The sequence below is a fragment of the Alternaria novae-zelandiae genome (genome assembly GCF_023758075.1).
Source record: "Alternaria novae-zelandiae strain BMP 2774 chromosome Unknown scaffold_17, whole genome shotgun sequence".
In the NCBI taxonomy this organism is placed as follows: Eukaryota; Fungi; Ascomycota; class Dothideomycetes; order Pleosporales; family Pleosporaceae; genus Alternaria; species Alternaria novae-zelandiae.
Window position 1 is genome coordinate 494,638 of NW_026056977.1, and position 27,965 is coordinate 522,602.

The 27,965-nt window shown below is 52.2% G+C and overlaps 9 protein-coding genes across 9 annotated transcripts; 6 read left to right on the top strand and 3 right to left on the bottom strand.

The window, feature by feature from the left end:
- Nucleotides 1-6,079: 6,079 nt before the first annotated feature.
- Nucleotides 6,080-6,451, bottom strand: J4E88_007989 (uncharacterized protein; the record flags this gene model as incomplete). Its single annotated transcript, XM_049401603.1, has 2 exons — nucleotides 6,080-6,186; nucleotides 6,250-6,451. 2 exons carry the CDS (start codon nucleotides 6,449-6,451, stop codon nucleotides 6,080-6,082), a joined length of 309 nt encoding a protein of 102 aa, XP_049252676.1.
- Nucleotides 6,452-11,124: 4,673 nt separating this feature from the next.
- J4E88_007990 (uncharacterized protein) lies at nucleotides 11,125-12,096 on the top strand (the record flags this gene model as incomplete). The annotated part of the gene is made up of 2 exons (XM_049401604.1): nucleotides 11,125-11,141; nucleotides 11,187-12,096. 2 exons carry the CDS (start codon nucleotides 11,125-11,127, stop codon nucleotides 12,094-12,096), a joined length of 927 nt encoding a protein of 308 aa, XP_049252677.1.
- Nucleotides 12,097-12,894: 798 nt separating this feature from the next.
- J4E88_007991 (uncharacterized protein) lies at nucleotides 12,895-13,284 on the bottom strand (the record flags this gene model as incomplete). The annotated part of the gene is made up of 3 exons (XM_049401605.1): nucleotides 12,895-12,978; nucleotides 13,016-13,149; nucleotides 13,197-13,284. The coding sequence occupies 3 exons, from the start codon at nucleotides 13,282-13,284 to the stop codon at nucleotides 12,895-12,897; spliced, it is 306 nt and encodes a 101-aa protein (XP_049252678.1).
- Nucleotides 13,285-13,764: 480 nt separating this feature from the next.
- J4E88_007992 (uncharacterized protein) lies at nucleotides 13,765-14,654 on the top strand (the record flags this gene model as incomplete). Its single annotated transcript, XM_049401606.1, has 3 exons — nucleotides 13,765-13,909; nucleotides 13,963-14,084; nucleotides 14,145-14,654. The coding sequence occupies 3 exons, from the start codon at nucleotides 13,765-13,767 to the stop codon at nucleotides 14,652-14,654; spliced, it is 777 nt and encodes a 258-aa protein (XP_049252679.1).
- Nucleotides 14,655-15,362: 708 nt separating this feature from the next.
- On the top strand, nucleotides 15,363-17,195 carry J4E88_007993 (uncharacterized protein; the record flags this gene model as incomplete). Its single annotated transcript, XM_049401607.1, has 3 exons — nucleotides 15,363-15,696; nucleotides 16,422-16,433; nucleotides 16,486-17,195. The coding sequence occupies 3 exons, from the start codon at nucleotides 15,363-15,365 to the stop codon at nucleotides 17,193-17,195; spliced, it is 1,056 nt and encodes a 351-aa protein (XP_049252680.1).
- Nucleotides 17,196-17,709: 514 nt separating this feature from the next.
- J4E88_007994 (uncharacterized protein) lies at nucleotides 17,710-18,685 on the top strand (the record flags this gene model as incomplete). Its single annotated transcript, XM_049401608.1, has 2 exons — nucleotides 17,710-17,764; nucleotides 17,817-18,685. 2 exons carry the CDS (start codon nucleotides 17,710-17,712, stop codon nucleotides 18,683-18,685), a joined length of 924 nt encoding a protein of 307 aa, XP_049252681.1.
- Nucleotides 18,686-20,155: 1,470 nt separating this feature from the next.
- On the bottom strand, nucleotides 20,156-21,813 carry J4E88_007995 (uncharacterized protein; the record flags this gene model as incomplete). Its single annotated transcript, XM_049401609.1, has 3 exons — nucleotides 20,156-21,474; nucleotides 21,521-21,557; nucleotides 21,604-21,813. 3 exons carry the CDS (start codon nucleotides 21,811-21,813, stop codon nucleotides 20,156-20,158), a joined length of 1,566 nt encoding a protein of 521 aa, XP_049252682.1.
- A 1,752-nt stretch (nucleotides 21,814-23,565) lies between these two features.
- Nucleotides 23,566-25,019, top strand: J4E88_007996 (uncharacterized protein; the record flags this gene model as incomplete). The annotated part of the gene is made up of 2 exons (XM_049401610.1): nucleotides 23,566-23,674; nucleotides 23,884-25,019. The coding sequence occupies 2 exons, from the start codon at nucleotides 23,566-23,568 to the stop codon at nucleotides 25,017-25,019; spliced, it is 1,245 nt and encodes a 414-aa protein (XP_049252683.1).
- A 697-nt stretch (nucleotides 25,020-25,716) lies between these two features.
- J4E88_007997 (uncharacterized protein) lies at nucleotides 25,717-27,941 on the top strand (the record flags this gene model as incomplete). Its single annotated transcript, XM_049401611.1, has 3 exons — nucleotides 25,717-26,556; nucleotides 26,608-27,178; nucleotides 27,229-27,941. The coding sequence occupies 3 exons, from the start codon at nucleotides 25,717-25,719 to the stop codon at nucleotides 27,939-27,941; spliced, it is 2,124 nt and encodes a 707-aa protein (XP_049252684.1).
- Nucleotides 27,942-27,965: the final 24 nt, after the last annotated feature.

Consider the following 27,965-nt stretch of genomic DNA (forward strand, 5'->3'; position numbering starts at 1 on the left):
TTAGGAGATCTCCAGACCTCGTCCTGCCGGCTTTGTCGTCTCATCGCATACACTATCCTGACACAACCCGTACATGGCGCTCGTCCCCAATCCGTAGTGACTATGAATTGGCGCCAAGCTTCCGAACTTGAAGATCGTTACCTGGGATCACTGGACTTGTGGGCAGAACCAGGAGGTTATCTTGGATCGCTGATTCTCATGACCGGGGAGTCTGCCAGAGAGGACGCGACGGCAGTCTTCCCAGAAGTCTCAAAGCGGGTTGACTTCGCTATGGTGAAGCAATTCGTCGAAGCATGTAAAGCGTCACACAAGTCCTGCGATCCGGAAACTTCGCCTCAGCTTCCAGATTTACGGGTCATCGATTGTGTTGACAACACCGTCATCGTGGCACCGATAGGCTGCTCGTTCGTCGCACTTTCTTACGTATGGGGTGGGCTTTCTGCAGATAGCTACGTCCTAGGATCACGTATTGCGTTTCCGCCGACGATAGAGGACGCTGTGAGAACCACCCGCGAACTTGGGTACGAGTATCTATGGGTCGACAGATATGTAAGACGACATGAATACACAATTGATCTGAACTGACAAATTAGTGCATCAATCAAGACGATCCATACGATAAAGAGATACAAGTTAGTCAGATGGGCCAGATCTATGCTAGTGCGCAATTAACCATTGTTGCCGCAGCGGGTGCGGACCCCTCATATGGCCTCGTGGGCATCAGCAGAGATCGCACAGTATTGTCAGCTCGAGAGCCAGTTGGAGGCTCCCAGCTGCTTTGTCCGTTACCTGATACCACTCGAGAATATATTGCACATTCCCCGTGGTTCTCAAGGGCTTGGACATTACAAGAAGGATATCTCTCTAAGAGACTTCTGTGCTTCACAGAGCGCGAAACGGTCGTCACTTGCAAGTCTTGCTTTCGGATTCCTGAGTCTACTCCAAACCCTTGGGAGCGTCATTTTGACCCTAGAAGAGAAATCGAAGAGGCGCATGCCAGGACTGCATTGTGTTCGCAAGCTGCAAGTCTGCTTGATGCCACCAACATCATGAACACATACTCGAGACGGGTGCGAGGGCATGAATCCGACATGCTGTACGCTGTTCTCGGTATTCTAAACGTTTTGAAGAATGGTCGTTCACCGATCTATCATATCTGGGGGGTCCCTTTCACCATTACCCGGCGATTGGACGCTACTCACAGTGCCGATAGTACCATATCGATTTGTCTGAACTGGTGCCCTGTCGGGAGCGCCCGTCGTCTTCCTGAGTTCCCGAGCTGGTCAACCCTGGGATGGATAGGACAAGTCTACCATGACCGCATACCAGAAGTCACACCCCACTTCATGATCAAGTATTGGTCGGGCGAAAAATATCAAGAACTCGACAACGGTACCTGTGACCTAGACTATACATACTGCGGAGATGTTCCTCATCGATCTCAATATCTACAGATCACGACGGATGTCGTACCAGTCGAGCTTCACAGTTGGTGCCACAACGACAACCTTAGTTACTTCCTCCAACCTACCTTTATCACACAAAAGGAAGTCAGGGATAGGGGGGAGGTTCGGCCAAACAGAGACGTGCAAAGTCCACTCCTTGAGCTGCATCTGGATGATGACACAGCTTTGGATGCCACGTTACCCATTGTGTACGCTACGATGACACCTCCTGAGCTCGACTCTGATACTTGGAGTTCTTTTCGGAACAAAGATCCTCTGTTACTCGTTTTCCAGCAGAAAGCAAAGTCCTACGAGCGAATTGGTGTCTGCCGACCTAATGTGTATACTATCGACAAGAATGGAAAGTATGAGTGGAGCAGTCCTTCAAACTGGGAATTCGTGCCACCCGGAGAGCCAGGTGCCTGGGATCAAGTCGCAGAGAGACGTACCTTTCTTCTTGGCTAGACAGCTTCGCACACAGTTCTGCGCTTCAGAATATACTTCTTACCGTAATACAATCTTCTCGCGAACTTGATGCTTCTTCGATCATTAACGCGCTTGTGACCGTGGCGGCTATGCCACATCATCAGTGTTGCTCAGCCTCGTCCGGATTGGGTAAAGCGGCAAATGGCCTGGGGCGTCATTTCCCGGCTCGAGGTGCTGCTGCCTGCCTGCCTTCCCCACCAACTTCACTTCTAATACACAGTACTTCTCCTTCAGAACGCGATTCTGTCCATGTTACTATCCTAATTGACCTATTTGTTGCGGCGTGCGTGACGCAGCTCTCCGCTGATGCCCTGCATCTCATTACTTTGAGGGAATTGTCGTTTTCGTGTCCCGCAGCGCGGAACGCCACACCCTTACTTGAGATGGATAGCAGATTCACCATGCGAAATGAGACCGAACGCTCGTCAGTCGACGATGAGATACACACGTGCGAACGTTGTTCGTTAATCAACTTCGAAAATCTTGAGAAAACAGCACTTCATGCTCCCTCGACGCTACTGATGGAAGTTGAAGATCTATCACAGCCCTTCGCAGATTGGCGCTGTTCTACTTGTCGGATCCTACAAACCACGATAGATTTGCACCGCTCACGGCACAAATCTCTTCGCGTGTTTTGGGATCGCGTCATCCCTGGACCGGGGCTCCTGGGGATGATCAGATTTGAGTACTTGACGGGGTGCGTTTCCAATACGTTGAAGCCTGATCTGATGGTATCTGATGTCATATCTGGTTGGCCGCACCCCAAGACACAGCTTGCACCCAGACGTGTCGATTTCGGACAGGCTAAGAGATGGATTGATGCGTGCAAGGAGTCGCATCCTTATTGCACCGCCCGCTTTCCAAATATGCTGAAGAGCCTTCGTGTGATCGATTGTGTTACAAGGAGCGTAGTTCCGGCCCCAGAAGATTGCGTCTATATCGCTCTCTCATACGTTTGGGGGATTACCGGGACCTACGGCACCTTAGGATCTTTTGCGCTGCTTGAACATTTGCCTCTTACTGTCGAAAACAGTATCAGTGCAACTCTGATGCTGGGGTATCAATATCTTTGGGTCGACAAATACGTACGTTGATTGTTTGCTGTCTTCTGCTGACCGCGGCTAATGTGGAACTCAGTGCATCGACCAAGCCAACGCTGCAGACAGGCATGATCAGATTAACCAGATGGGCGATATTTACTCTTCAGCAGAAGTCACACTCATCGCAGCAGCGGGGGAAAACTCAGCGTATGGCTTACCTGGCGTTGCAAGCGACCGCGTAAGCTGTGAACATGATGTTACAATTGGACGCTTACGGATTTCTACCGACTATGATTCGTTCGACTCGGTCGACCGTGAAATATCCCACTCGGTCTGGTTCTCACGTGCTTGGACTTTTCAGGAAGGCTACGTATCGAAACGCAGGCTATACTTCACGGACACCCGGCTGCTTTACATCTGTGATAAGGACGTCTATTGCGACGCCGAGATTGATTCCAAATCCCTAAGTCATGATTGGCCAGGAATGCTTGCTGAATCTCTTCCCGGTTCATATCACAAGGATAGCCTTGCCCGTAACATTCTCTTAGAATATACGCGCCGCAATTTGACATTCGACTCGGACGCACTGAACGGCATAGTGGGTGTATTGAACACGCTAAGCAAGGCTGAAAGACCGATTTTCCATACCTGGGGAGTCACATTTGGCGACTTACCCTTCGCTCTTGCGCCACCACCCTTGGCTATCACGTTGACCTGGTTTCACCAAGCGCCATGTCGCCGGCGGAAAGCTTTTCCTAGCTGGTCTCCTTTGGGCTGGGAAGGGGTCGCGGGTCTTGAGTTAACACCGCCCGTGATCTCGAGGTCGTTTCAAGTCAAAGTGTGGGAAAAAAGCAAATATATTGAGCTATCTCAAGTAAAGCAGGATTTACACCAGCAGATCGGCGCTGAAAGCGTGGAAAAGTCGCGTTACCTCAAGATTAAGGCAAAGCTCAGTTGGGTCGAAGTTCGTTATTTCTCAGCAAACAAATTGCTTTCGATCGACAAGTCAAGTGTAGTAATTGGTGCAGGTTTCCATGTGCGAGTTCCGACTGGTGACGATGGCGAGGTGTATTCAAGTGTCCTGCCATGCTGGGACTCGGAGCCAGACCCTTCCCTTGATCGGATTAGAGTTCCCTGTGCGTTGATTCCGGGAGGTGAATTTGCTCAATTCATGGCTGTAATGATGCTCCGAAATCACGGCACTCATTATGAACGGATTGGTTATTTCAATTGCCTACAGATGTATGCGGGCAGGTTCAACTTCTTGTTCAAGAACGACAATGGAGCTCTGACAGTGGAGAAATTACTGGGAGATCTCCACTCGTACAGCGAGGAGGAGCTTGCAAGAGACTTCAATAATCCAGAGATGCAAACGTTTCTACTCGGCTAAGTCGAGCACGTCTGGGGGTGTCTATACCGATGTAAGCTCGACAGGATCTTCCTGCGTAGACGCATCAATATACGATGCAGGTTATGAAGACGAAATACAAACAAGAAGCTAATCAACAATAGTAGATACAATTTTAGCGCAGCCGTGTTCGCCAAACACAGTATATCCTACGTACACACAATACAATAACACAAACCCGGCGCACCACACGCCCAAAACTTGACAAGCAGACATGGCATCTCAATCACGAGAACAACGCTACCCAATCGCTCAAGTAATCCCCGCATAATCCCCCACCCTCCACCTAACCGCCCACTCCTTGACCGCCTCAAAATCCCTACAAACCCTCTCCGTCCCCCACCCCTTCGTCGCAACGCCCAACAGTCCATCTTCATCAACCTCTTCCTTTGTGTCTTCCAGATTGGTATCTGCAGCGCAAATAAGGGCCTGGCGCAGGTACTCGAAGCAATGCTGGATATGATCGGGATCGTCGTGCTCGTCGCCGGAGCTGAGAAGGGCTTCTAGGAAGGGGTTTGGTGTGAATGTGGGGGTGGAGTGGTGTTCGTGAGTGCTGGAGGTGGTTTCGATCTTTATGTGAGGCGGGCTTAATGGTGAGCGTTGGGATTCGTGGTGTTGGTGTTTGGAGAGGAGGTAGGATTTTTTGTAGTACATCTGTCGGAGACCGTGCTGGACGGAGTTAGTGGGGTGTTCTGCTATGGTGGTATAAATAAAGGGCTTACCAGACAATGCAGCTCATGGAATACAGACATGGATTTGATCTCTTTCGCTAGCTTGGGATGTTGGACGAACGCCCGTCCTTTTGGTATCAAGCTTTTCCACATTTTCTCCGTCTCAGCGCTAGGTTCACCGGCGAAACTCTCATTGAGTGACCAGACGACCTTTTCGATCCTGCGGTGGGGACTGCCATACGGCGCTGGTGATTGGTCAGTTTTGCGACACTTTCCGAGCCAACAGACCGGTCTGGCGGACAAGGAATCAATAGGAAACTGCGGAAAGCTTACTAAGGTATCCATCGATATCGTGTTCAATACTGAGCAGTCGACTGAAGCCGATGCCGATTGAAAGACCGAGAAATGCGACGAAGATGTACCCACATGCGTGTATGAGACAGGAACGAAGCGACCGACGAGGTCCTCTACTGAGCAAGAGCCCTTTGTCGTCATCGCATTCCTCTCGAAGTGTAGAGCTTGGAGAGATGCATGCGTCGCTTTCGCCATCGGTGGCGCCATGCGACAGACGTTGGTACGACGAGATCTTCTTTGTAAAGGGATTGAGGTTCGGCATTACGGCAACTTGCCAATACTCTTGACATGCAGTGTGGAGCAGACAAGAATTCTTCGGAGAATTCACTCGATATTTACATATCAGACGAATAGATTAATTCTATTCGTGATGTTGGGGAATGTATTCAGAGCCTAAACGGGTAAGCCCTGGGACACGGGAAGGATCAGCGTAGATTGGGCGACCGGTGGGGAAAGCAGTAAAGACAACTTGATTTGGTACATGATTAAGCGCTAGACCATTAATTCTCCGCGCTGGGCGCCATGACGCTGCCGTCACCAAGGGGTATCATACAATTTCTCGCCATTCGTAGGGACGTCTGAAACTCAACGCCACCGTACCAGCCATGTCCAAGGCCTAGACCACCAACAGTTGGATCGTCGTAGGTTGTAGAGATCGGGTTCGCGGAAGAGAGGCTAATTCAGCTTCTTGTTGCCGACGGTAACCTGTTTGCCCTGGCTGCGCTGGTATTTGAGGAAGCCGAAGACTGCGGCGGCGACGACGCCCAGCATAAGGACGTTGCCTATAGTGTCGTTAGTTTCCAAATCGATCGAATGCGCGAGTCAAATGTCGTCAGTCAACTCACCGAGTACGAAGCTAACGATACCGCCAGCAAGGTCCACAAGACCACGGAAGAAGTTAACGACGAGGTCGATCATCTCCAACACGAAGTTGAGAGCGAACTGGACCGTCTTCTGGACTAGCGCGCCGGCAGTGGTGATGAAGGACCACACGAGCTCGACCATGGACGAGACGAGATCGCTGAGGGCATTGACGATGGAAGACATGTTGGCTCGGTTGGGCTTGTGAGTAATGGCGGGCGAGTGGTGTGCTATCACAGGTATGAGGTGGAGTAGTTGATGGGAATAGTGGGGTGGTGGAGTGTAAGAGAGAAGGCCGTATCTGCCAGATATGCAGTGTTTGTTCCTGTGCGACAGTGCGACAGTGCGACAAGGCGCGACTTCCGTTAAGACAGTTTGCTTGCTGCCAAAACACGGGGATGACGCGGGGCCTACGTTAACACAGGCAGCACTTCCTGTTTCACATAGCTGCTGCCGTGGATGTGTAGGCCTGCATCCTGCCCGCTTTCCATGGGCAGCCTGGTTGGCTATTCGGGTGAATAGCCGTTGTTGTGGTGAGATGTGACGTCACGGGTGTAACGTGGGTGAACGCCTGTTTGTAGGCAACGACAGGGGAGCATGGCGAATCAGAAAATGACAGAGAAGGAGCGATACTGATTGGAGGAAGGAGAGAAACAACGAATCGAAGAAATGATGAAGGCTCGGTTAAGGCTGGAGAGGTTGGTACGTTGCGAGGAATATCCATGCCTTGGCTAGTTCCGATGGTCTAGAACACGTGCGTTGTTAATTTCTCGAAGTGAGGCTACCTGGCCTTGAAGAAGAAGGTTGTTGCGACAAGGCTGTTCATATTGATATCCGTGTTGTTGTTGTTGTTGTTGGAGAGTTCGTCGGCGCTTTTGGGGAGGTGCAGCCCTGCTTGCGTCATGGCGGCTCGGCTCAAAGCGGAACCTTCGTCCCACCGTGACTTCCTTCGTATCACGGCATCGCGACACAATGTCAGGCACACTCGACAAGCTGCTAGCAAAAGGCAAGGCGAAGCTCTCAGAGTTCACCGGGCAGCCTTCCGGGGGCCATCACCAGCAAGGTCACCCGAACCAAGGCTACCCGGGCCAACAGGGCTATCCGGGCCAGCAGCCTCCCCCGGGCTACCAACAACCCGCTCCAGGCTATCAGCAGCCACCTCAGGGCTACCAGCAGCCACCCCAAGGCTATCCCGCGCCAAATCCAGGGCAGTACTCGGGCAGCCAGTATCCTCCGCAATTTCCACCCCAAAGCCAGCAATGGGGGCAGCAGAATCAACAGCAAAATCAATGGGGCGTACCCCCTCAGCAGCAATGGGGCCCGCCGCCTCCGCAGCAGCAGCCCCTCGCGCCGCCCGTTCCTCAGGGTAGCAAGCCCCAATCTCCAGCACCTGGCGGCCCCCCGCCTATTCCTCAGAACCGACCCAACTCTGCGCAGCCTCCGCCGCCCCAGAACCTCCCTCCACCGCAGGGCCAGAACGTGTACTGGAAGCCGTCCTTCGACATCAAGACACCCGTGTCGCAGAACTTCCGGCACGAGATCGGCGACCATGGCTGGGGCAACAACGAGAAGCAGATGTACACGGATAAACCCGAGAACTCGTTCCATCACGACAACCGCCTGATCGTGCGCGCGCTCGTACAGAACGGTAGCTATACCTCTGCGCGTTTGACCTCACACCAGACGCTATCGCGACCGCGCGGATACTTGACAGCGACCTGTCTGCCTCCGTCTGCACCAGGCATATGGCCTGCATACTGGATGCTGCCCGCAGACCCGTTCAAATGGCCGACTGACGGCGAGGTCGACCTTGCTGAGAGCTGGAACGGCGAGACGGAGAACCACTCGTGTCTACATTGGGGCTCCTACACCGGCGAGGATGCACAGAAGCATCGCGTCGTCAAGACCTCCCTTCCAGACCTGGCACGGCAACCGCATACCTATGGCTTCGCTTGGATCGAAGAAGAGGGCATACCTGGGTGGAGAGGGCGCATGATCTGGTACATCGACAACTACCCAGTCATGAAGGGTTGTATTCCAGAGGGCACACGCCGCATGGAAGACTTCAGGATTCTCATCAACATCGCCATGGGCGGGACCGTAAACCAGGGAAAGCTGCCTGCTGAAGGGTATTACGACTTCGTCATTAGCGATCTCAAGATGTGCGAGGAACCCCATGGCGGATGGCAACAATTCGAACATGCGTGGAACAGCACGCCTGAAGGCAAGGCAATGTAGCAAGGCTTGGTAGCAGCTACCTAGTATATCACGTCTGGGTCTCTGCCCAATATCACTCCGTTAACTGTGCCCTTTCTATCCTTTCGCCTTCCCGTATTTGTCCGCCTGTGCACAAGTCGGGATCATAGATCAGGTCGTCGAGGAAAGGCTTAGTCGAGCCTAACGAGTGTTTTAGAGAGGGAAGGAAGCGCTCTGGCAGTTTGTCAAGCATTGACAAACTACTCCTTCCACGAGTATAACTGCAGGCCGGGCTCAGCACAGTAACCAGCAGCTCTACCACCTGATTATCAACTCGAAAGCCGTAACAAGAAGCAGCTCCACTACAGTGTTCAGCAAGCAGGACGACCGACAAGGACATGGCTTCTATGACTACTTCTCGCCAAAGCAACAGCTTCATGGACTTGCCTGGCGGTGAGCAACATTCAACTTCTTGCTCTAACAATTCGCGCTAATTTGACTCAAGAGCTACGGAACAATGTCTACTTGTTCTGCAAGAACGAAGGCATCGTGAACATGAAACGTCCCCAAGACAGCCACCCTAGCCTACGGATCGATCGCACCCGTCATCAATTCTTAGGCCTTACTCAGGTCTCGAGGACGCTTCGAAGCGAGTTTGGAGCTTTGTACCGCGAACAACTTCAACTCCGGGTGGACGCACAACACATCTACGAATACCTCGCAATGGTCATCCAGGCATACAGTCTAGTGGAGGGGGGCGTCGAGACCTCTGTATGCCCGATCTTTGCCAATGTCATTCTTGATCTTGGCCCCGGAGTCAATGATCGAAACGAACACTATCTGGATATCCTCCCACTGCTGCAGATACGCTCCAAGAAACCATCCTTCATATGCGAGTTCGATTTCTCCACAGAGGTTGACACCACTCACGTTCCAACCGACCCTGGTCAACCCTGCAGCCAGCTTGTATCGGAAGCATACGGTGAGTTGCTTGTACAGGACCTGAACAATATTCTCAGTGGGCCAAAGACATTAGCAACGGTCCAACCCGAAAACAATAATGTGGAGGCCGCAATCCTTTATCTCAAAAATCTGGGTGTGCAACACCCCAGATTCAATGGGGGCCCTTATCCAGTAGTCTCAACGCCATTTCTCGATCTCTGGCTTACGGCAGACCCTCCATGGTGTTCCAAGCGCAGCACTATCATTCACTCGGCGAGCCTCGAAGCGATGAATTTTCTCGAGAATGCTGGCTTGGCTGATGTTCGTATACTGGACGTCCGGACGAATTGCTGCAAGCCGGAGGATTGGTATGCATGGCTGCATCCTGGAGCGCCCAGATGACCTCGGGAGGCACCCAGCGCTAGATCCGTGCTAGCCGAATGGACACTAGCGTCTCTGTGCTCCTTCTTGTCGACTATTTGTGTTTGCCTTCTCTCTCTGCAACCTTACCTCCTACCCAGATAAACTGTGAACTAAACGCAGTAATCGTCTTTCGATTTTGCCGTCGAGGCCAAATTTGTTCGCTCATTTGAACGTCATCAAAATGTCCACGTTAACGTTTCTATCTCTGCCTGGCGAGATTCGCAACCGCATCTACGAATACTGCGTCGAACCAAAACCTCGGCAACTTCTTCGCATGCCTAAGCGTCCAAGGAAGCATTACAGAAATACTCGCTACGGACTGTACGGCAGCCTTCGCAACGTGTGCAAGCAAACGCGTGCAGAATTCGGGCCAATGTACATGGCCGAAACCGTCCATGTTGTCCATCAAGTCACTGCGAATACATTTCTCTACTCGTTGTATCCCGAATTGAGGCAACAGAATGATCTTGCGAGCGAGCAACTCCAGTCAGGCTGCCAGACTGACAAGCATCATGCGTCGACTAGCGTCTCTAGCCCACAAGGCAACATCCAAATCATCACGTACTTCGGCCACGAATACGACGCGACACCACTCATACATCTTTGCGTAAAGAATCCCGATTTCAAAATCAGCTTCACAGACGCCAGCGCGTGCCTCCGTCTCGGCTGCCTCGTCAACGACTTCTTCGCTACTATCTCGTCCGGCGCTTTTCGTCCGCACATGAAGCGTATCCAAAGGATTGCGATCACGTGCAGCACTCAGCCTGAAATCACCCTCTTTCTCCCATACTCGGTGGCAGATGATCTTATGGCACATGTTGGTGACCCGCGGCAGGCATTGAATGAGATGGGTGCACCGCCTATGGACGCGTTTGCTGTCGTTTTCAGGGATGGCACTGGTAGGCTGTACGAGCGCTCAGAACCGCGGGCTTGAGTGAGAACCTATCTTGCGAATAGCCCTTTCGTGTTGACATTCAACGATGTTTGGGTCGCCAATAGTTTGATATGCTGGGTCGTGTTTTCTGCGAGGTTCCATAATTTCGAAGGAACCAATTTCGTAGGAACCAATTTCGTAGAAGAACGTACCAGTTCTCAAACAGCCAAGCGCGTTTGCTCGTTGATTACGTATCTCACGTGAAGGTGAAGCCCCGCACCCGTGGACCCCACAGTACATGCAGGTACCCGATAACACGCGCTACATCATTGCTTGGCAGCCGTACCATGGTTCACCTGGTCAGGCGCTTCCCTCTATTCTCACTTCACCACAGACTCTTCTCACAGACAACACAAGCTCGTAGATGGATCACCTACACCTGTATGTTGCCCCTCATACTCAGCCATGCGAGACTGACTTTGACAGCAGCAACTCAAAAATCGACGAGGAGTATCCGCTCATGGCCTCCGTAGAAGCGCAGATGCGGGGTTTCACAATGAGCGCATCAAACAGTCGCTTTTTGAACCTTCCCGGTGGTGCGTACGTCCTCCCAACTACCCAGAACCTAGCTAACACTGTACCCATAGAACTACGCAATAAGATATACAGCTTCTGCATCGATACAGACCCCGTCCCACTGCGTCTCCGTCACGATGACCCGATCAAACCGGTAGGAGGATGGCGCTGCTTTACACAAACGTGTCGGCAGATCCGGAAAGAGTTCCACATCATCTACATGACTGAAACTGCGTTCCGCCTAGGATCCACTTACCACTACGCCCGATACATCCGCGATTTCTATCCGCCTAGCGATGAGGCCACGATGCTGCGCTACCGTGGGCACATCATCAGCGTAGTTGGACATGGCCGCGATGAGGATATCAATGTGGACGAGTTCTACGATGCAGACATCGCGCGCGTAGTCTCGCTTGTCGCGCGCTCACCAAAGGTTCGCTTTACTTTCGAACTTCAGAAGGATCTGAAAAGATATTCCTCGGCGGCAAAAAGCATCGCACAGGTCAACAGTATGCTCTCGTTATTCGCTGATTCGTCCAGCTCGAAGTGGCACGACATGGCCAAGTCGATCAAAGAGATGAGACTGAGGGTTCACTTTTCCGACTCTGCACTCCGAATCACCATGGAGCAAGACATGGCTAAAAAGTGGAAGACTGCGGTTCATGAGATGTGGAACGAAGTAGCTCAGCCCACGCGTGGCATACGTGAACTGAGGCTCTCATGGCCTGACCCGAACCCGCAGGAGCGTTCATATGGGTATCGGCACAAGTTTTGGTTCAGCGATGATGACGATAAGACTAAAAGTTGGGTTTGGCGATAGTGAGTAGTATGCAGAGAGGAAAAGGGATGCATGATACTCACATGCTAGCTGCGGTTGGTAGCTGAGACATGCGCCGAGGCAGCCTGGTGACGTCTTTGGAATCTATGGCATGGTGCTCTGGACTATCACTCAATAGTTCATCTTTCATTATGAAAACGGCTGTTTCATGTCGTCCCGGGTGGTCATCAGGTTGGGTGTGTCAACACGGAAGTAGACGCACTCGATGCCACAACCTTTTCAGATAGATGGCACTTTACAATATTCATCTACACTCCCGATTTTACGTCCATCTCGACAAATACTTCGTCGCCCGAAGTGGCCAAACATTCTTACAATGCCCCTCTATCGAAGCATGAACATCCAGTCCCTTTTTCTTCGTCCAGCCCACACTCTCTGCAAACTTATCAACAAACCCCTGATCGCGAACCATCACTTCCGGCACGATAACCTCGCTCGTAAGCCGACCAGGTACCTTTCCACTCTTAAACACGACCACAACCCTCACTATAGTCACGCCGTAGTCAAGGCTCCCTCTTCCAGCATGAATCACAACTTCCGCGACATCTCCACCGCCAATACAAGTCACCCAACGTGCGTCGTCAAAGCCCAATATAGAATCCAGCTGCACCTTCATCATCGTCGGCTGCTTTAGATAGCTATGACAGGGTCTAAACGATATCGACGCTCTTCCAACGGGGTAACTACAATGCCGAATCCGCAGCAAAGGCAGTACATCCACCTTCAGATGCTCTACCAACGGATCTTCGATAACCAGATCAATGCGTCTAGGCACATGTTCTACAGGCCGAAAAGACCCGTATACGAAGTCAACGTAGCGGAGCCAGGGTTTGATGCTGATGGTGAGCTCTTGTTGGCGGAGAGCTAAGGGACGGTATTCTCTGCGCATTTGCCGGCATACTTGGCTGGGTTTTACCATGCGGAACCACGCGGATGTGCTGTGGCTCCATGAGCTGTAGAGGACGGGTGATTTGAAGAGTTCGATGGGGCGGTGTTGGGATAGTAGCACGTATTTGTAGATTTGGTTGCGGAGTTCTGCGGGGTGTTAGGTAGGGGATGTGTGTGTTGTTGGGGGGACATACCAGCGGGTAATAGTAGAAGTGGTGAGATGATGGGCACTGGATCGCTTGATGTCGGTGCGATCTTGGGTGCATTACGGCGCTTCTTCATCTTGCTAAAGATGTGTAGTAGTTGGTTGTGAGTGCTTCTTGGCGACGAATGATTGGGATCGACGGTATCTAGCATTGAGGGGTTCATGGAGGGGACTTTTGAAGTCATCCTTGGTCAGTTTAGGCGACAGATCGTACACATCAAGCTGAGCCAGAGCTGTGACTCTTCGTAGTTCGTATTCCTGATGGATGTCACACCGGCATGAGACGCAGCGGTGGGGCTAGAGTAAGCGCTGTCCCCAATCGAGCGAAGATGCAGGTGCATGGTTAAGCGAAGATCCGGCCTCTCATACACGACGTTGAGGTCATTTAGTTATTTCTATCTCAGGTGAATGCGAACGGTGAATGTAAACGCGTTTGTAGGCTACCAAGGTAGATGACGTCACCGCAAACGCGAGACCCTAGGCATGTTTACGGCACGTATTTCGCATCCGTACAAAAACAACAACAACACCACCCGTGCAGCGTCCACAACGTCACTATGGATCGCTACACACCCGAGCTCTCGATGCTTCGCCTGAAGCGACGCCGTGACGACGACGTCCTGTCCAGCAGTCGCCTTCCGCGAGCGAAGAAGGTCGCGTATACTCCAACAGGTATTTTCGACTTTATGCGTCTCTCAGCAGGTTAGTACATGTATATCGAAAAGTCGCAAAGCGGAAGACTAACATCCATCCAGAGCTCCGCAATCAAATCTATGAGTACGCTGTCGCAGAAGTACCCTCTCAGCTACTCACACCAGTCCATGGACCTCGTGATCACGGCGCCGCAGGCATCGCGTTGACACAAGTCTCCCGCCAAGTAACTTATTATGTGATATGGATACGAGACATGTACTGATCTAGCATATCCACGTGTTAGGTACGTTCCGAGTACCGACCAATGTGGCTTGAACGCGCCAAGTTCGTCATCGATTGGCACTCTGTCCACGCATTCCTCGAGAGCTTCTACCCGAACGAAGAAGAGTATGGAAGCGGTCCCAAGAAGCTCATCATTCAGTACGAGACGGCTTTCGACTGCACGCTCGACCGACCAACGGAGATCATCCATCTAGTGCGATTGGGCTTGGCCTTCAAGGGATTGGAAGTACGCATTATCCATTTGGAGGATTGTGCTCCCGCCGGAGTCTCCATCACCAAGCTGGTACAGTATGGTGGTTGTACACGTCTCGGAACTGAAGACACTGCGCTAGTCAAGGAAGCGAAGCGGAAGTGGCGCGTTGCTGTACAGGAGTACGAGGTGAAGAGTGTAGCCATCACTATGCAATATCCGGAAGAAGCCGTGGATGTTAATGTCAAGTTGAGCGAGCAGCTCGCCTCAACGACGGGTACTACCGGTCTTGACGGCCTATGGGACGAGATAATGGTATGATAGGCCCTCCACCAATTTGATGGAGGCACGCCAACCTAGGGATAAACTGAACGCCCTGGAGTCTACATTGACGTTAGATCACCTACTTTGCGGAGTTTTGGTTTGATGTAGTATGCAGACCTGTTCAGGCTTTTTCTTGTATGGGGTGGAGGTGAGAAATGAGGCCTCTCTGCACGGGAAGAAAGAAGTAGAACGTAGCCAGGAAGTCGACATCGCTTCGGCTTTGTTGATTCTGGTCTGTAGATTAATGTAGCCTACGGTGCACATATTCAATTCTACTTTCCAAGGTCTCGTCTGAGGTGCACGCGTGGCAGGTGGGGCCGCGGGCAATGGACGTTTTGGGTTAGCGCGGGATTGGTTGCCTGATTGAACACGAAAGCTCCAGGCACGCCGGTAGGCTCGCCGACTCCTACACGATCCACGTCGATGAAGGTCTCGGATATGTGATAGCAACACATTCGCAAGTTCATGGATCAGGTTATCGTGTGCTATACCAGCGCTGTTGACGACGCGCTTGCAGCCATGCAATTCCACGATGCTCCAATCACCTCCGGGTCGACTAACGAACACCACTTCCGCTTCTTAGACCTCGCTGCAGGTAGATCATTAGCGCTTCTTCATCTAATGAAGTAGGTTCACTAACTTCACACCTCAGAACTTCGGAACCGCATCTATGAGTACGCTGCCGAGGCACCGCCGCGCAACATCATGCTCAAGCCTGGCAACCCACCCACCATCAGTCTCACACAGGTCTGCCGACAAATTCGAGATGAGTTCAGGAAGATCTACATGCAAAACGTTTCCTTCACAGTCAGAGACAAAGACATCAAGAGGTTCACGAACGCGTTCTTTGCGTCGGGCCATACGAACCAGCGGGTACTCGACGGGCAACGCCCCTCACGCGTCATTTATCTCTATCCGCCTTCCATGAATGTGGACATACTGCCTCTCGTGGAACTCAAGATGGCATACCCGCAAACCGAGGTCACCGTCATCCCCGGTCCTGCAGATATCGAAGAGCAACCCTACTCTCAGTTTAACTGTGAGCTCATAACGCACATCCTGGAAAATACGTCGCCTGCATTGAGACACGACGTCCAAGCATCCATAATCTCTGAGTTCTGCTGTCATCACAATAGTAGATTTTACTTGTGGTACAAGCCGGGGCATGTACCCCATGGTGTGGACATGACATTTGACCGGGAAGGGCAAGCTTTCACGGCTCAGATGAGACGGCTCTACAATATGACAAGTATTGAAAATTGGTTTAGCGTTTATATTGGCGTTGCGTTTGAGGGTATAGATGTGCGCAATTCCAACAATTCGAGCCTGGCGGAAGATGGAGAGAAAGGATAGAGTCATCAAGTGATCAGATTGGGCGTCGATATCTCACGCTAGCTTGCTGTCTGACATTGTAACACTATCTTCAAAGATCTGTACAGTTTTTAGGCAGCTGTATAGATAATTTCTAAAACATACGAATCACGTAGCTTGCAGCTTCCAAGGTTGCTTCGCAAATCATGTATTTGGGCGGATTTCACTCTTAATCACGTGGGGGCACGTGGCTGTGGATCGCACGAGGCGACTACCTAGTTCGCGCAACGCGAACAAGGGCCACTCCTTCGTTGTACCTTCATATCTAATCCACTGCATCAACCCTCTACCACGCTTCTCGCCATACAACCCCGGCACTACTTCAGTCCCCTCCCAAAATGGCCGCCGACACCGTCAGCAGGAGCGACCGCGGAGACCACTTTCGTTTCCTAGATCTACCAGCAGGTAGGCGCGACCCTCTCCAGGCAAGATCTCAGGGCTGACATGTGTGTAATAGAGTTGCGCAATCGTATCTATGACTTCGCTGCTGAGACCGAAGCCGACCAACCTCGCTGCGTACTGCCGTGTCTCGCGCTTGCGCAGAGCTGTCAACAGCTTCGTACCGAGTATCGATCTATCTGCCTGAAGCGAGACATCGTAATCGATTGGAAGGCGGTTGCCGGTTACATGCGCACCTTCTTCCCCACCGTCGACGGCAAGATCGAGAATGTTGAGCTTGCACCGGCGAACATGACCATAGTCACTCCATGGCGCGGCAAAACGGAGGACACGGGTGGTGAGCTTGACTTACTACCGTTGGTCAAATTTGGCCTCTGTAGACCAAACTTCGCCTGTCACTTCATCCACGACACGAAAATCCTGGAACGTGCCGAGAAAGAGGCAGATACAAATCCACATAGTGATGGACGTAACTTCAGAGGCTACATCAAGGATGACACCGAGGCTCTAGAAGGGATGATGGGCAGTCGTAACCCAAAGTGGCTGTCCGATATCGAAACTGGTGTTATTACCAAGCTCATCGCTTTCAATATCGGCGTTAGCGATCCGCCGCAGGCAACGTTCTATCTGAAACGATCGTTGTCCGACTTCGAAACGCATTATAAGAGCTACGAAGAAACTCTGTTCGAGGAGTTCTACTTCGAAAGTATCGGTGCCGATGCGTTTTGGGGAGAATTTGAGAGGTTTCCTGAAATAAAGTTTGAGTGATCAGAGGCTTCGACATGAGAGTTCACTGAGTCGGTTTGGTATCAGTTAGGAGTGCAAGAATGCACACCATCATGGTTGCTGCTATGCAGATGTCAGGGTCGTCTGCTCCAAGATATATCAAGGTGTACTAGCATTGGTTTGTCCAAAATCTTTGTCTAGTTCAACTACGCCTACACGTCGGACAAGGAAAGAAACAGTCACGGTGACAGTTGCGCTGCATCACCCGCTACTTAGGCAGTGTAACATTAGAAGTTAAAATAATTCCATAGCAATTCAACCCTCTAGTCTATCCAGCACCATTCTATTTGGTAGGTGTTTAGACCTTTCATTTGATCGAGTGCACGCGCAACGCGGCCTCCGATGTCGTTTGCTCGCACCACGGACCATCACGCTGATGACTGCCCCCAACTTGCCGACTCTCCTTCTCTCTAACCCCATCAACGCATCTGCTAGATAATTACCGAACCCTACTAAAAATCTTCGATCAATCTTTACAACCTTCTCACAGGTCAACATGAGAACGCGACGCTCACTCCCCGAGCCCTTCCGCTTCCTCGACCTGCCTGCAGGTGAGTTCATTCGTTCGTAAAGCCTGTCGCAACAACACTGACGTCATTGCAGAACTTCGCAATTCCGTCTATGAGTTCTTGACTGCTGAATACGAGGGCTGCGTCCGGCGTTTCGCTCTTAAAATTAAATCATCTTCGCTCGGTGCAAGATCTACTCCCGCTTCAATCTTCTCACTCGCATACGTGTGTCAAAAGCTGCGTAAAGAGTTCCTCTCACACCTCTTTGCTACGTTAGAAGTCGGTTTGGACTGGCTGGACGTTGAGTACTTCTGTCACACGTGGCTGTCCACCCGCACGCCGAAGTCGATCACCGTATACATTGACGAACACATCTGCAATGAGCCTCCCATTCAAAAGCCGAAATTCGGATGTGGGTCCTCGACCGCTGATGAGATTGCTGCTGAAATGGAGGCCGTATGGCAAGGCATTGTCCAGGTGCGCCGACCGCGCCGAGTACTACATCCGTCGCTCAACCTCCTTCCGCTACTGCAACTGCGACTCCTGCGTAAAGACTTCATCTGCTTGTTCATACTAGATCCGAAGGTCGACTGGAATGCTGTGAAAGAGAAGTATAACAGCGAGGACACACTGACTGACGAGCGCGTCGCTACAGCCTGCCATGACCTCGCGCAGTTGATGGTCTTCAGTAATGAGCCTTGGACGCAGTGCATGGAGAGGAAGCTCGATGAGGTTCTACTTCACCCATGGTCAGACTGGACAGATCTACAGATCGAGCTCGTGTTCAAGGAGCAACCAAACGAATTCAAGACCCTGAGCAGCAAGACACGACGCTGTTATTTGCCTGATCTGCGTGGGGCGGGACTGCGAGAGTTCTACGCGACAACCGGCCTGACATTCAACATGAGCATGGCGTCTTCGTCTCCAAAGCCAGACTGGGAAGAGAGTCCTCGATTACGCTAGGGGCCATAGAAGCCATTATGCCGCTATACCCCACTCCATTCTGTTCTTTCATTTCCCCACTACCGACCCACCACCAAAACCAAACGTAACATCCCGCCTCAAAACCACCATCTCAAAACTCGTCTTGCAACTCCAAGTCCCCGGTCCCCACGTCTTCTTCCTTACCACCTCATACCCTCTCTTACGCCAATACACACCGTTGAGACACTCCGCGGCCAGGATCCAAAGGCTCAACACGCGTTGGCCCTTCAGTCCCTTTTGTTCGAGCTGAATGGTGTCTCTCACGATGAGATACTGCTGTAGGAAGTTGAGCAGCTGGATAGCAAGACCACGGTGGTGGTACTTTGCATCTCCGTCGACACATACGATTTTAATTTCCCAGCCTGTTTCTGTGGAGGCGTATTCTTTTTCCCAGCCGCCTTTCCAGGGTACGAGGGAGGCGCATGCGACGACCTTTCTACTCTCTTTGCCGTCGCTGCTGCTCCCTTCGCCACTGATGCTACCGTTTCCGCCATCGATGGTACCGTTCTCGTTCGCGCTCGCCGCATCGTCAAAGATCAATGCGATAACGCTGCCCGTCTCACTCAGCAGCGTATGAAGCCCCTCTTCATCGCTGAAGCGCGATTCCGAATTATCCCATTTCGCCGTATCTCGTTCATACGAACGATAGAACGCGTCGTTGACGAGTTGGGTGATGGATTTCGATAGGGTTGGGTTCGATTTGAGATCCGACGGTGTGAAAAGCGTTGGTGGGGAAAGGTTTGTTGCCATCATGCGGGTAGAATGAACCATTCAATTACTTTTGACCGGTTTAGAGATTCAGGCTTTGGTGGAGAACGCTTTTCCATTATGGGGAACGCCATTGAGTCATTACGTGCGACAGGGCTTGGAGGTTGAAAGTGCTCCCCAGGCCGTGTGCGAAATTCCAGGTGCCCGCCTCATCGGAATCGGAATGGCTGGGTCATTAATTCCGAACAAAAAGTAGCGAGGATGCACCTTCTTCTTTCGGCTAATATGTGATGGGTCTAGAACCTACTTGACAATTTCGTCTCGAGGTGTACATCATTTGACGTCTTCGTTTTTCTGACGTTCGATGAAATTCGATGTGAATGGCATGATTCGGCCGCATGCCGAGGTTGCAGCACGCTGATGTAAGTCGTCATGATCGAAGCCGCATCCGCAAGGTCACCAACATGGGTAGAAGCGAGCGTCACAACACCTTAATTGTTAGTCGAGAATGATGACAGGAGTGTACACGAAGCTTTTTTAAGATATGAATATATTGATGCATTTGAAAAATGCTTCTATAGTAGCGCCAGAGGGCGGAAATGGTATCATAAAGCGACATTACAGCGACGCTGCAAGTACAAGGAAAGACGAGGAAATTTTTGCGCGATCTACGCGATGCTTCATATCGTGCGTGGGTATAGGTCGACATAACGGTCTGAGCATTAGCATGCGCGGCACGCTTCAAGACCACGACTGCCAACTTGGCTTTTTCTGACTTGAACCGCGTGGGGGGTATGGCGACTCCCGCGCGGTTGGCGGTGGTGGCATGGGAGTGGGACTTCTTTCCCTCCTGGATTCTTGGCTTATCGCCGTACCGGGCAGGGGAGTTATGGGTAGCCTCTTCTCTGTGGGCGAGAGAGGGTGCGATGCCAGAGGAGCAACGCTTGCTGGCGACGTTGGCGATGCAGGTGACATGGGTAGTGGAGGGAGTGCCTCCAAGTCGTGCCCTTCGAAGAGATGAGTCGATCGCATGCTGGATGCTCGCGAGTTGTGGCCTGTGGTGTAACGACCAAGCTCGATGTCCTCGTAATCGCGGTCGCAGATCATGTCGGCTGTCATAGTTGACACAGGGCGGTCAATGCCAGTGGGTGTCGGCATCGCCGAGCTGGTTGGCGACATGGTCACTTGCACCTCTTTGTGCACATGCACACCTCCATGCGGGTCGACAGTGGTACCAAGGTGAGAATCGTAATATCCCTTGGTGCTGTTGGCCCAGCTTCCGCCTGTAATGCTCGCACCGAACTTCCTCCACGAGTTCTTCGACTTGGTGTGCGCACTATCCTGGCGATCATCGGTACCAGCTGGTGTTCTTGTCTTGGATCGCTGACTGAGCTTTTCCTGGAAGAAATGTTTGAAGAAGACCTTCATGGCGGGCGCATTGGCGCATAAGCATCCGATGTACAGCTCGAGCATGCAAGTAAGAAACAGATTCCATGTGTGCCATGTCACGTCGTAAGTGCCATAGAAGGTGTACCAGCTGTAGTAGGCTCGCACAGCTCCCAGTGCGACGACACCGTAACCCATGGCAAAGATACCGAACAACGCCAGCTTTTGTCGGATCGGTATCTGAAGATTCCAGTAAAGGAACGTAGGAAGAACGGCAGTCAGGGCGTCTTGGGCGCAGGATATGATGCTGGCAGCGAAGACGTCGGCACCTTCGTCGAAGCAGTGGAACTCGTAACCTTGTAACTTTTTGATGATGTTTACTTGATCCCAGAATGCTGAGATGGGTTGGCAGCCCAAGATAGGTGCCAAGGTCAAGGCAATGGTGTAGGCGATGATGAAGCCGATAGTGGCCCAAGTCACCCATACGAATGTCTTCGACACGGCGCGGGCCGAGAGGCGTCGGTAGAAGAGAAGAATGGAAACTTTGACGAGGCCAGTTGCAACACAGAAGACACATTCGGTTGCGAGTACGTATTTCCGTGCGTTAACGATGATTTCCGGTTCGAAGAGGTAGTTTAGGTCCCAAATATGTCGGTCGAATGCTTGGTTGGTTGCTGAGAAGCATTAGCTAGATAGCAATGGACCGGTTTGAGATCCTACCTAGGGGATATATGACTGTCAAGGCGATAACTGGAGGCTAGGATTGTTAGCGTAGCCATAATGAGTGATCACTGATAACTCACAAGGGCAGCTAACATCAACCAGTCGTCCCAGCCGGGACATCGTTGATGAAAGATTCTGACCCATAACCGTACAAGAGTCATAACGACGGTAATAGGTCCAAGTACACACGCAATCCACAGGACGGCGTTTGGTCGAAGTGTAGGGTTGACATAGTTTGGTGTTGGCCAACTCAGTTTGACCTCGATGGGGGGGTTTATGCCACCAGGCATGATGAAGATGATTCGTTAGGTTGTGTGGTGCGTGGAACGTTGTCAAAGTTCGAGACAGTTGAACAACGGCTTTTCGAATGAAGGGATGCCTACCATTTGTGCATGGTGGCTTTTGAAGTACCAAACCTGTTAAATGGGAGAGGAGCATGGGGGCGTAAGACATCCGCCAGGGCTTGACAAAAGTGGGCCGACCACAAAAAACAATTCCAATGGTCGACCAATACAGCGTTTGGGAACGATGACCGTTAAGGTGCGCATAACGGCAGTCGAGAGCTTGCCCGGCTATGTACCCACCCGCATATACGAGCATCGACGCGGAGATGGGATATACTCCGTAGACGATGAACCGCGTGGTCGTTGTTAGTCTAGGATACTGATCGGTGAGAAATAATGATACCTCTTGTGGTACTGTTCAACACGACTTCGAGTCCCGGCATTAATGTGCCCATTATGCGTCAGTGATCTCAATTGGGAGTATAGAGCGGACTTGCTGCAGTGAGTAGCAGTTGCTGTTCACGCTTTGCCACACTCCTGTTTTGAAACCTGGAATGGCCTTTTACGTCGAATTACGTTGCATGCGCGTATACTCATGATCCTGGAATGATCAAGGGACGTTGACAGAATTCTAGTGGCCGGTAGTGGACCCGAGAATTCTACCCTGCTTGACCACGACAACGTATTGGAGTTTGACGAAACGCGAGTCCGACCTTGAGTTTCCTCGCGTACGGGTTGTCAAACATGCGTAACCGACAGGGCTCGAGCCAATCTGCAGCGGTCGGGCGCTCCCGCCACGGTGGTCCCTGTCAAGAATCTGTCCGGAGTGGCGCCTTTTCGATCGATACCATCTGCATCGTACGTGATCGTGTCGGCTATCGAGCTCAATTCTCCCGCAGCCGTGACCGGTGTACGATGAAGTGGTGTCGAGGACCCGTTTGTGACAAGTTTGCATACGGTGGCAAGTGTATGCAGTCACCTCCGAATTGGGAACACTAGAAGGATCAGCGGCTTCGCAGCATCTGTAACGATGTGAAATGGAAAGGTCCGAGAATTAGTCGCGGAGATGACAGGAGACGCAGTATGCCGTCATCCCCCATGCGCGATGATTCGCCCACGTCCACAATGCATGCATGGTGTGTTCTAAGATTGAAGGTAAGGTAAGAGAATTTGAAGCAAAAAAGTAAAGACGCATAGGTCTGGAGCTGTCAGGTACCGGTCAGAGTGTGCGTTCGTACCCCCGGCTTGTGTGCATCAAACCTTGGCGTGGTGTGGTGGGGTGCGGGACCGGAAGGTGGGGGCGGGTGGATTCTGGAGCGAAAGCGGACGCGAGAAACGCAACAGCGGCATGCCTACCTATGTAGGATAGAGCGCTGCGATGAAGTCGCAGTGATAGTCGAGAGATACCTGTTTCCGCGGCTACAGCGTAGGCGTTCAGCCCGAAGGGCGTTGAAGAGAGGGGTTACGCCCGTAGGACGCAAAAATAGTCGCGGAATCAGGATGGCAGCCTCGCCCTAGTACCCAAACAGCAACGCGCTCTGTGAGCATCTAAGCGACTGAAGCTTCACGATAGTTGTTGCATCGTCCTAAATCCTACAGCGCCCTTTTGTTGTCTCCGCGGGCACTTGCGATGCAATTGTGAGTCACCCAGAAGGATGCATGATAAGCATAGTTTGGCTTCATCAAGATATAAAGGTCTGGTATCGAGGATGATGTAGGTAAACACCCAAAGCACTGCGTACCTTCCAAGTTTACAAGATGACAACCTCTGCCTCGTTCAATGACGCTTTTCAGTCGGCAGTTGCATCCGGCCCTGAGCGCCTGCTGCCCGGTGTGGCTCTCGGTGCTGCAAGAGCACTTCGAAAGGGTATGGTCTGGTTTTGCATGTTTTCTTTTGCCAAAACACTTGCCAGGGCCGTTGAGTTTAGCGTGCGTTTGAGAGCGGCACGTTGAGATGGACTCGGAATATGCGACGGAGCCGTCGGATGCTCGCAGCCGTTCGCACGGTCGGCGACCTCGCTTGTCATTTGTGTTTCTGTTACATGGCCTACAGTTCGCGGCTAACTTGATTCACAGCTGATGCTTCGGAACCAGATGACTTTCTTGCTGCATTTGGTACACTGCAGCTCGACTCCACGTCGCCACCAGTATCGACGAAGACGACTGTATGGCTGGCATCTTGCACGAAGCTAGCGACGGCTATCGCAGCCTTGCAGTGCGTCGAGCGTGGGCTGTTTTCGCTCGACGAACCCACTGACACCGATCGTTTACTGCCTGAATGGAAGAATTCTGTTGTCCTGACTGGCTGGAACGCTGATGAACCTATCTTACAACCTGCAAAAGAAAGGTTGACATTGCGAAGATTGCTGACGCATACGAGCGGAGTCGGCTACGACTTTCTCGCGGCTGACCTCGTGAAGTGGAGGCAGCATCGCAGCGAAGAAAGTCTCTTCATGCGCACGCCTATCACGCAGTGCTTTGCGACACCTCTCATCTTTGAGCCCGGCTCCGGCTTCGCATATGGTGGCGGGCTGGAGCTTGTGGGCTTGATGATCGCGAGGGCCAACAACTGCACGCTGGAAGCATACATGCGCCAATACATCTTTGATGTGTTGGGGATGGATAAGACTTCCTTCTACGTCAAGCACAACAATATCGAGCAGGAGTTGATGCCGATGACCACCCGTCTTGCACCTGATGCAGCTCTCATACCTGGCAACCCACCAGATATGCCACTGGCACAGCCGCTGGATCCTCAAGATGAGTTCGGTGGCGGAGGTTTGTTCGGCAATACCGAAGACTACCTCGCACTTCTAAAGTCGCTTCTCCGGAACGATGGCAAGCTTCTCAAGTCGGAAAGTATCGAGCTCTTGTTTGCTCCATGTATACCACCCGCGGCGCAGGAGTCGCTCGATCAGACGCTGTCCGTCCCAGCCTACGCTGCCATCATGATTCCAGGCGATGCTCCGTTTGGCACTCCTGGTGCGCGGAAATGGTCTCATGCTTTGGGCGGTCTAGTAGCACTCGAAGATGATGCCGAAGGAGGCTTGAAGGCTGGCACCTTGCGATGGGGAGGTGCACCGAATCTGAAGTGGTGGATCGATCGCAAGGGCGGTACTTGCGGCATCTTCGCAACGCAGCTTTTGCCCGCTGGCGAAACCCGACACGCGTACCTGGGCAAGATGTTTGAGAGAGCGGTAGCTGCGATGTAGATGGCAGATTTGCTATGAGTGCTACTACGGGTCAGGCATATGAATGGGCATCAATGGCAATGGCATCTTCCCCTATTGCGACGATTTCTCTATTGAGGACCACGAGGTGCCCCACTTGCATGAGGCGCTACGTATGCACGGTGATGACAATGGCCTGCGCCGCTGATTACCCAGCAGATTCTGCCCATGACGTAGGCGAACTTCTATTTCCGCCGGCAAACCTCTTCTCTGCGCTCAACTGACCTGCCCAATCACGATGAAGGACAGCTCTGACCGCCTTCGCACAATCGGCTAGCGGTGGCTTACTCACCTTCTGTCCGCCGGATACGGACGCTGGTGTCGGCAATATTCTCGCCATGTCGCATGGGACAGACGCGGGAGATGTGCAGGTGAGCAAATCTTTCGCTCATGACGGCCACGCGCGCCAGATACTTAGGGCGACGGGCTGCTGTCAAGCGATTGAACGATTGAAGCTTGTTCATCGCCATTGACAGCACCCGCGTCCATCTCCCGAAAACACGGTCACGACTAGTCGTACCGTCGCGCGTTAGATCCACACGATCCACAACGGCCTCGTCGTCGGGCTGAACATTTACTATTATTGTTCCGACAGCCGAGCGCTGGCAATTTCTATCGCTTTCCAGCGCGACAGCCACTCTCACAACCTTGGTCGAGGAAAGAGGAGATTGCGATCAAGATGCAGAACGAAGACCTGGATATCCTGCGCAATGAGGCGAACGCAAGCCCTGAGCGCTTCGCAAATTGGGACCCGCACCGCCAGTTTCGCGAAGAGTACCACAGACGGCACTTGCATGACCAGACACCTGATGAGCGCCTGCGCAACATCGAAGCACACGAACGAGGAGAGCGCACCCAGAGCGAGATATCGTTCCCAACAGAAGCAGTAGCATCACCCATCAGAGAAAAGGAAGAGGAAGTCGCCTCACCTCTCACACGACACAGCACATCTTCGGCTTCGACCGTCAGCTCTGCAAGCTCTGCATCCACGCATAGCGCACGTCTCGAAGAAATACGCACCGCCCGCTCGACCCCCGCACGCGACCGCCGACCGACCGTCAATTCGCAGGCTTCGAGCGGCAACTACCTGACACTACATCCCACTGAACGCAACCCCGAAGCTATCCGCCGAATCGAGACACACAGAAGTCAGCATGCAGGCACAGTCGGTGCATCGCGCGTCGATTCGCGGTTATCGAGGACCCTCACACGCCGTCGTACAGAGAAGCCATTGCCGAACCTAGGAGCTGGCAAGCCTTTCCCCCCGCTGCTACCGGACAGGGAAGAATATGTAGTCGAGTTCGACGGCGTCGACGATCCGCTGCATGCGCAGAACTGGCCGATGAAGAAGAAGATTGGCATTGGTGCTATCCTAGCATTCGACGCCCTCACAGCCACCATGGGTAGCAGTATCTTCTCGGCCGCTACAGGAGCAGTATCGCAACAATACGGTGTTGCCAATGTTGTGGGCACTCTAGGAACGAGTTTGTTCGTTTTTGGATATGCCTTTGGACCTTTGGTAAGTGAACGCTGACCATAGACTGCGGTCAGATATGCTAACAACTTCTAGATGTGGGCACCTTTCTCGGAGCTGTATGGCCGAAAACCTCCCCTCATCATCGCCGCCTTTGGTTTTGCCATCTTCAGCATCGCCGTCGCCGCAGCCAAAGATATCCAGACCATCATGATATGTCGATTCTTCGCCGGTCTCTTCGGCTCCTCTCCTCTCGCTATCGTCGCCGCCGTCTTCGCTGATATGTTCGACAACAAACTCCGCGGTCTCGCCGTCGCAGTCTTCTCCGCAACCGTCTTCATGGGCCCTCTACTCGCACCCTTCATCGGAGGATTCATCACCCAGAGCGATCTTGGATGGCGGTGGACCGAATACATCAGCAGTTTTATGGGCTTTTTGTCATTCGCTCTGCTCTTCTTCTTCATGGAAGAGACATACCCGCCTGTCGTGCTGATCAACAAGGCGAGCGAGCTGAGGAGACGAACCAAGAACTGGGGTATCCACGCCAAGCAGGAGGAAATTGAAGTCGACTTCAAGGAGCTGATCGTTAAGAACGTCAGCCGACCGATGCGCATTCTCTTCACCGAGCCTATTGTACTGCTCATCACCATCTACATGAGCTTTATATGTAAGTTGGATCACCCCGTCTTGTTACAAGAACTGAGCTAACAATTCTAGATGGTTTACTCTACCTCTTCCTTACCGCATACGCCCTCGTCTTCCAAGGCGTCTACGGCTGGAGTCCCGGCATCGGCGGACTTGCCTACTTCGGCATGGTCGCTGGTGAAGTGATCGCTTTCATCATCATTGTCGTCGACAACCCACGATACATCAAAAAGCTGGAAGCCAACAACAACATTCCCGTCCCAGAATGGCGCCTACCCATCAGCATGGTCGGTGGTGTGCTCTTCGCAGCCGGTCTCTTCTGGTTCGGATGGACAGGCTACACCGGCAATGTTCACTGGATCGTCCCTGTCCTGAGCGGTCTCTTCACCGGCTTCGGAATCTTTTCCATCTTCCTCTCGCTTCTCAACTACATTGTCGACGCGTACCTTATGTTTGCTGCTTCCGCTATTGCAGCAAACACCTTTATGCGGTCCATGTTTGGTGGAGTCTTCCCACTATTCGCAACCTTCATGTTCAATGGTATGGGAATCCAATGGGCCAGTACACTGCTTGGCTGCGTGGCGCTCGTACTTGTACCGATGCCAGTGGTCTTCTATGTATTTGGTAAGAGAATCCGAGGCAAGAGTAACTTTGCACCTGCGCCAGATATCGCTCAAGACAAGAGGAGAGATGAAGAGAGCAAGGGAAGCGAAGGTGTTGAAGCGGGAAGTGGTGAGACGACCGAGCGGGAGAGCCTGGACAGGGCGAGGAGTAAAGATGAGTAGAGTTCTCATCGTGTTTCCAATTTC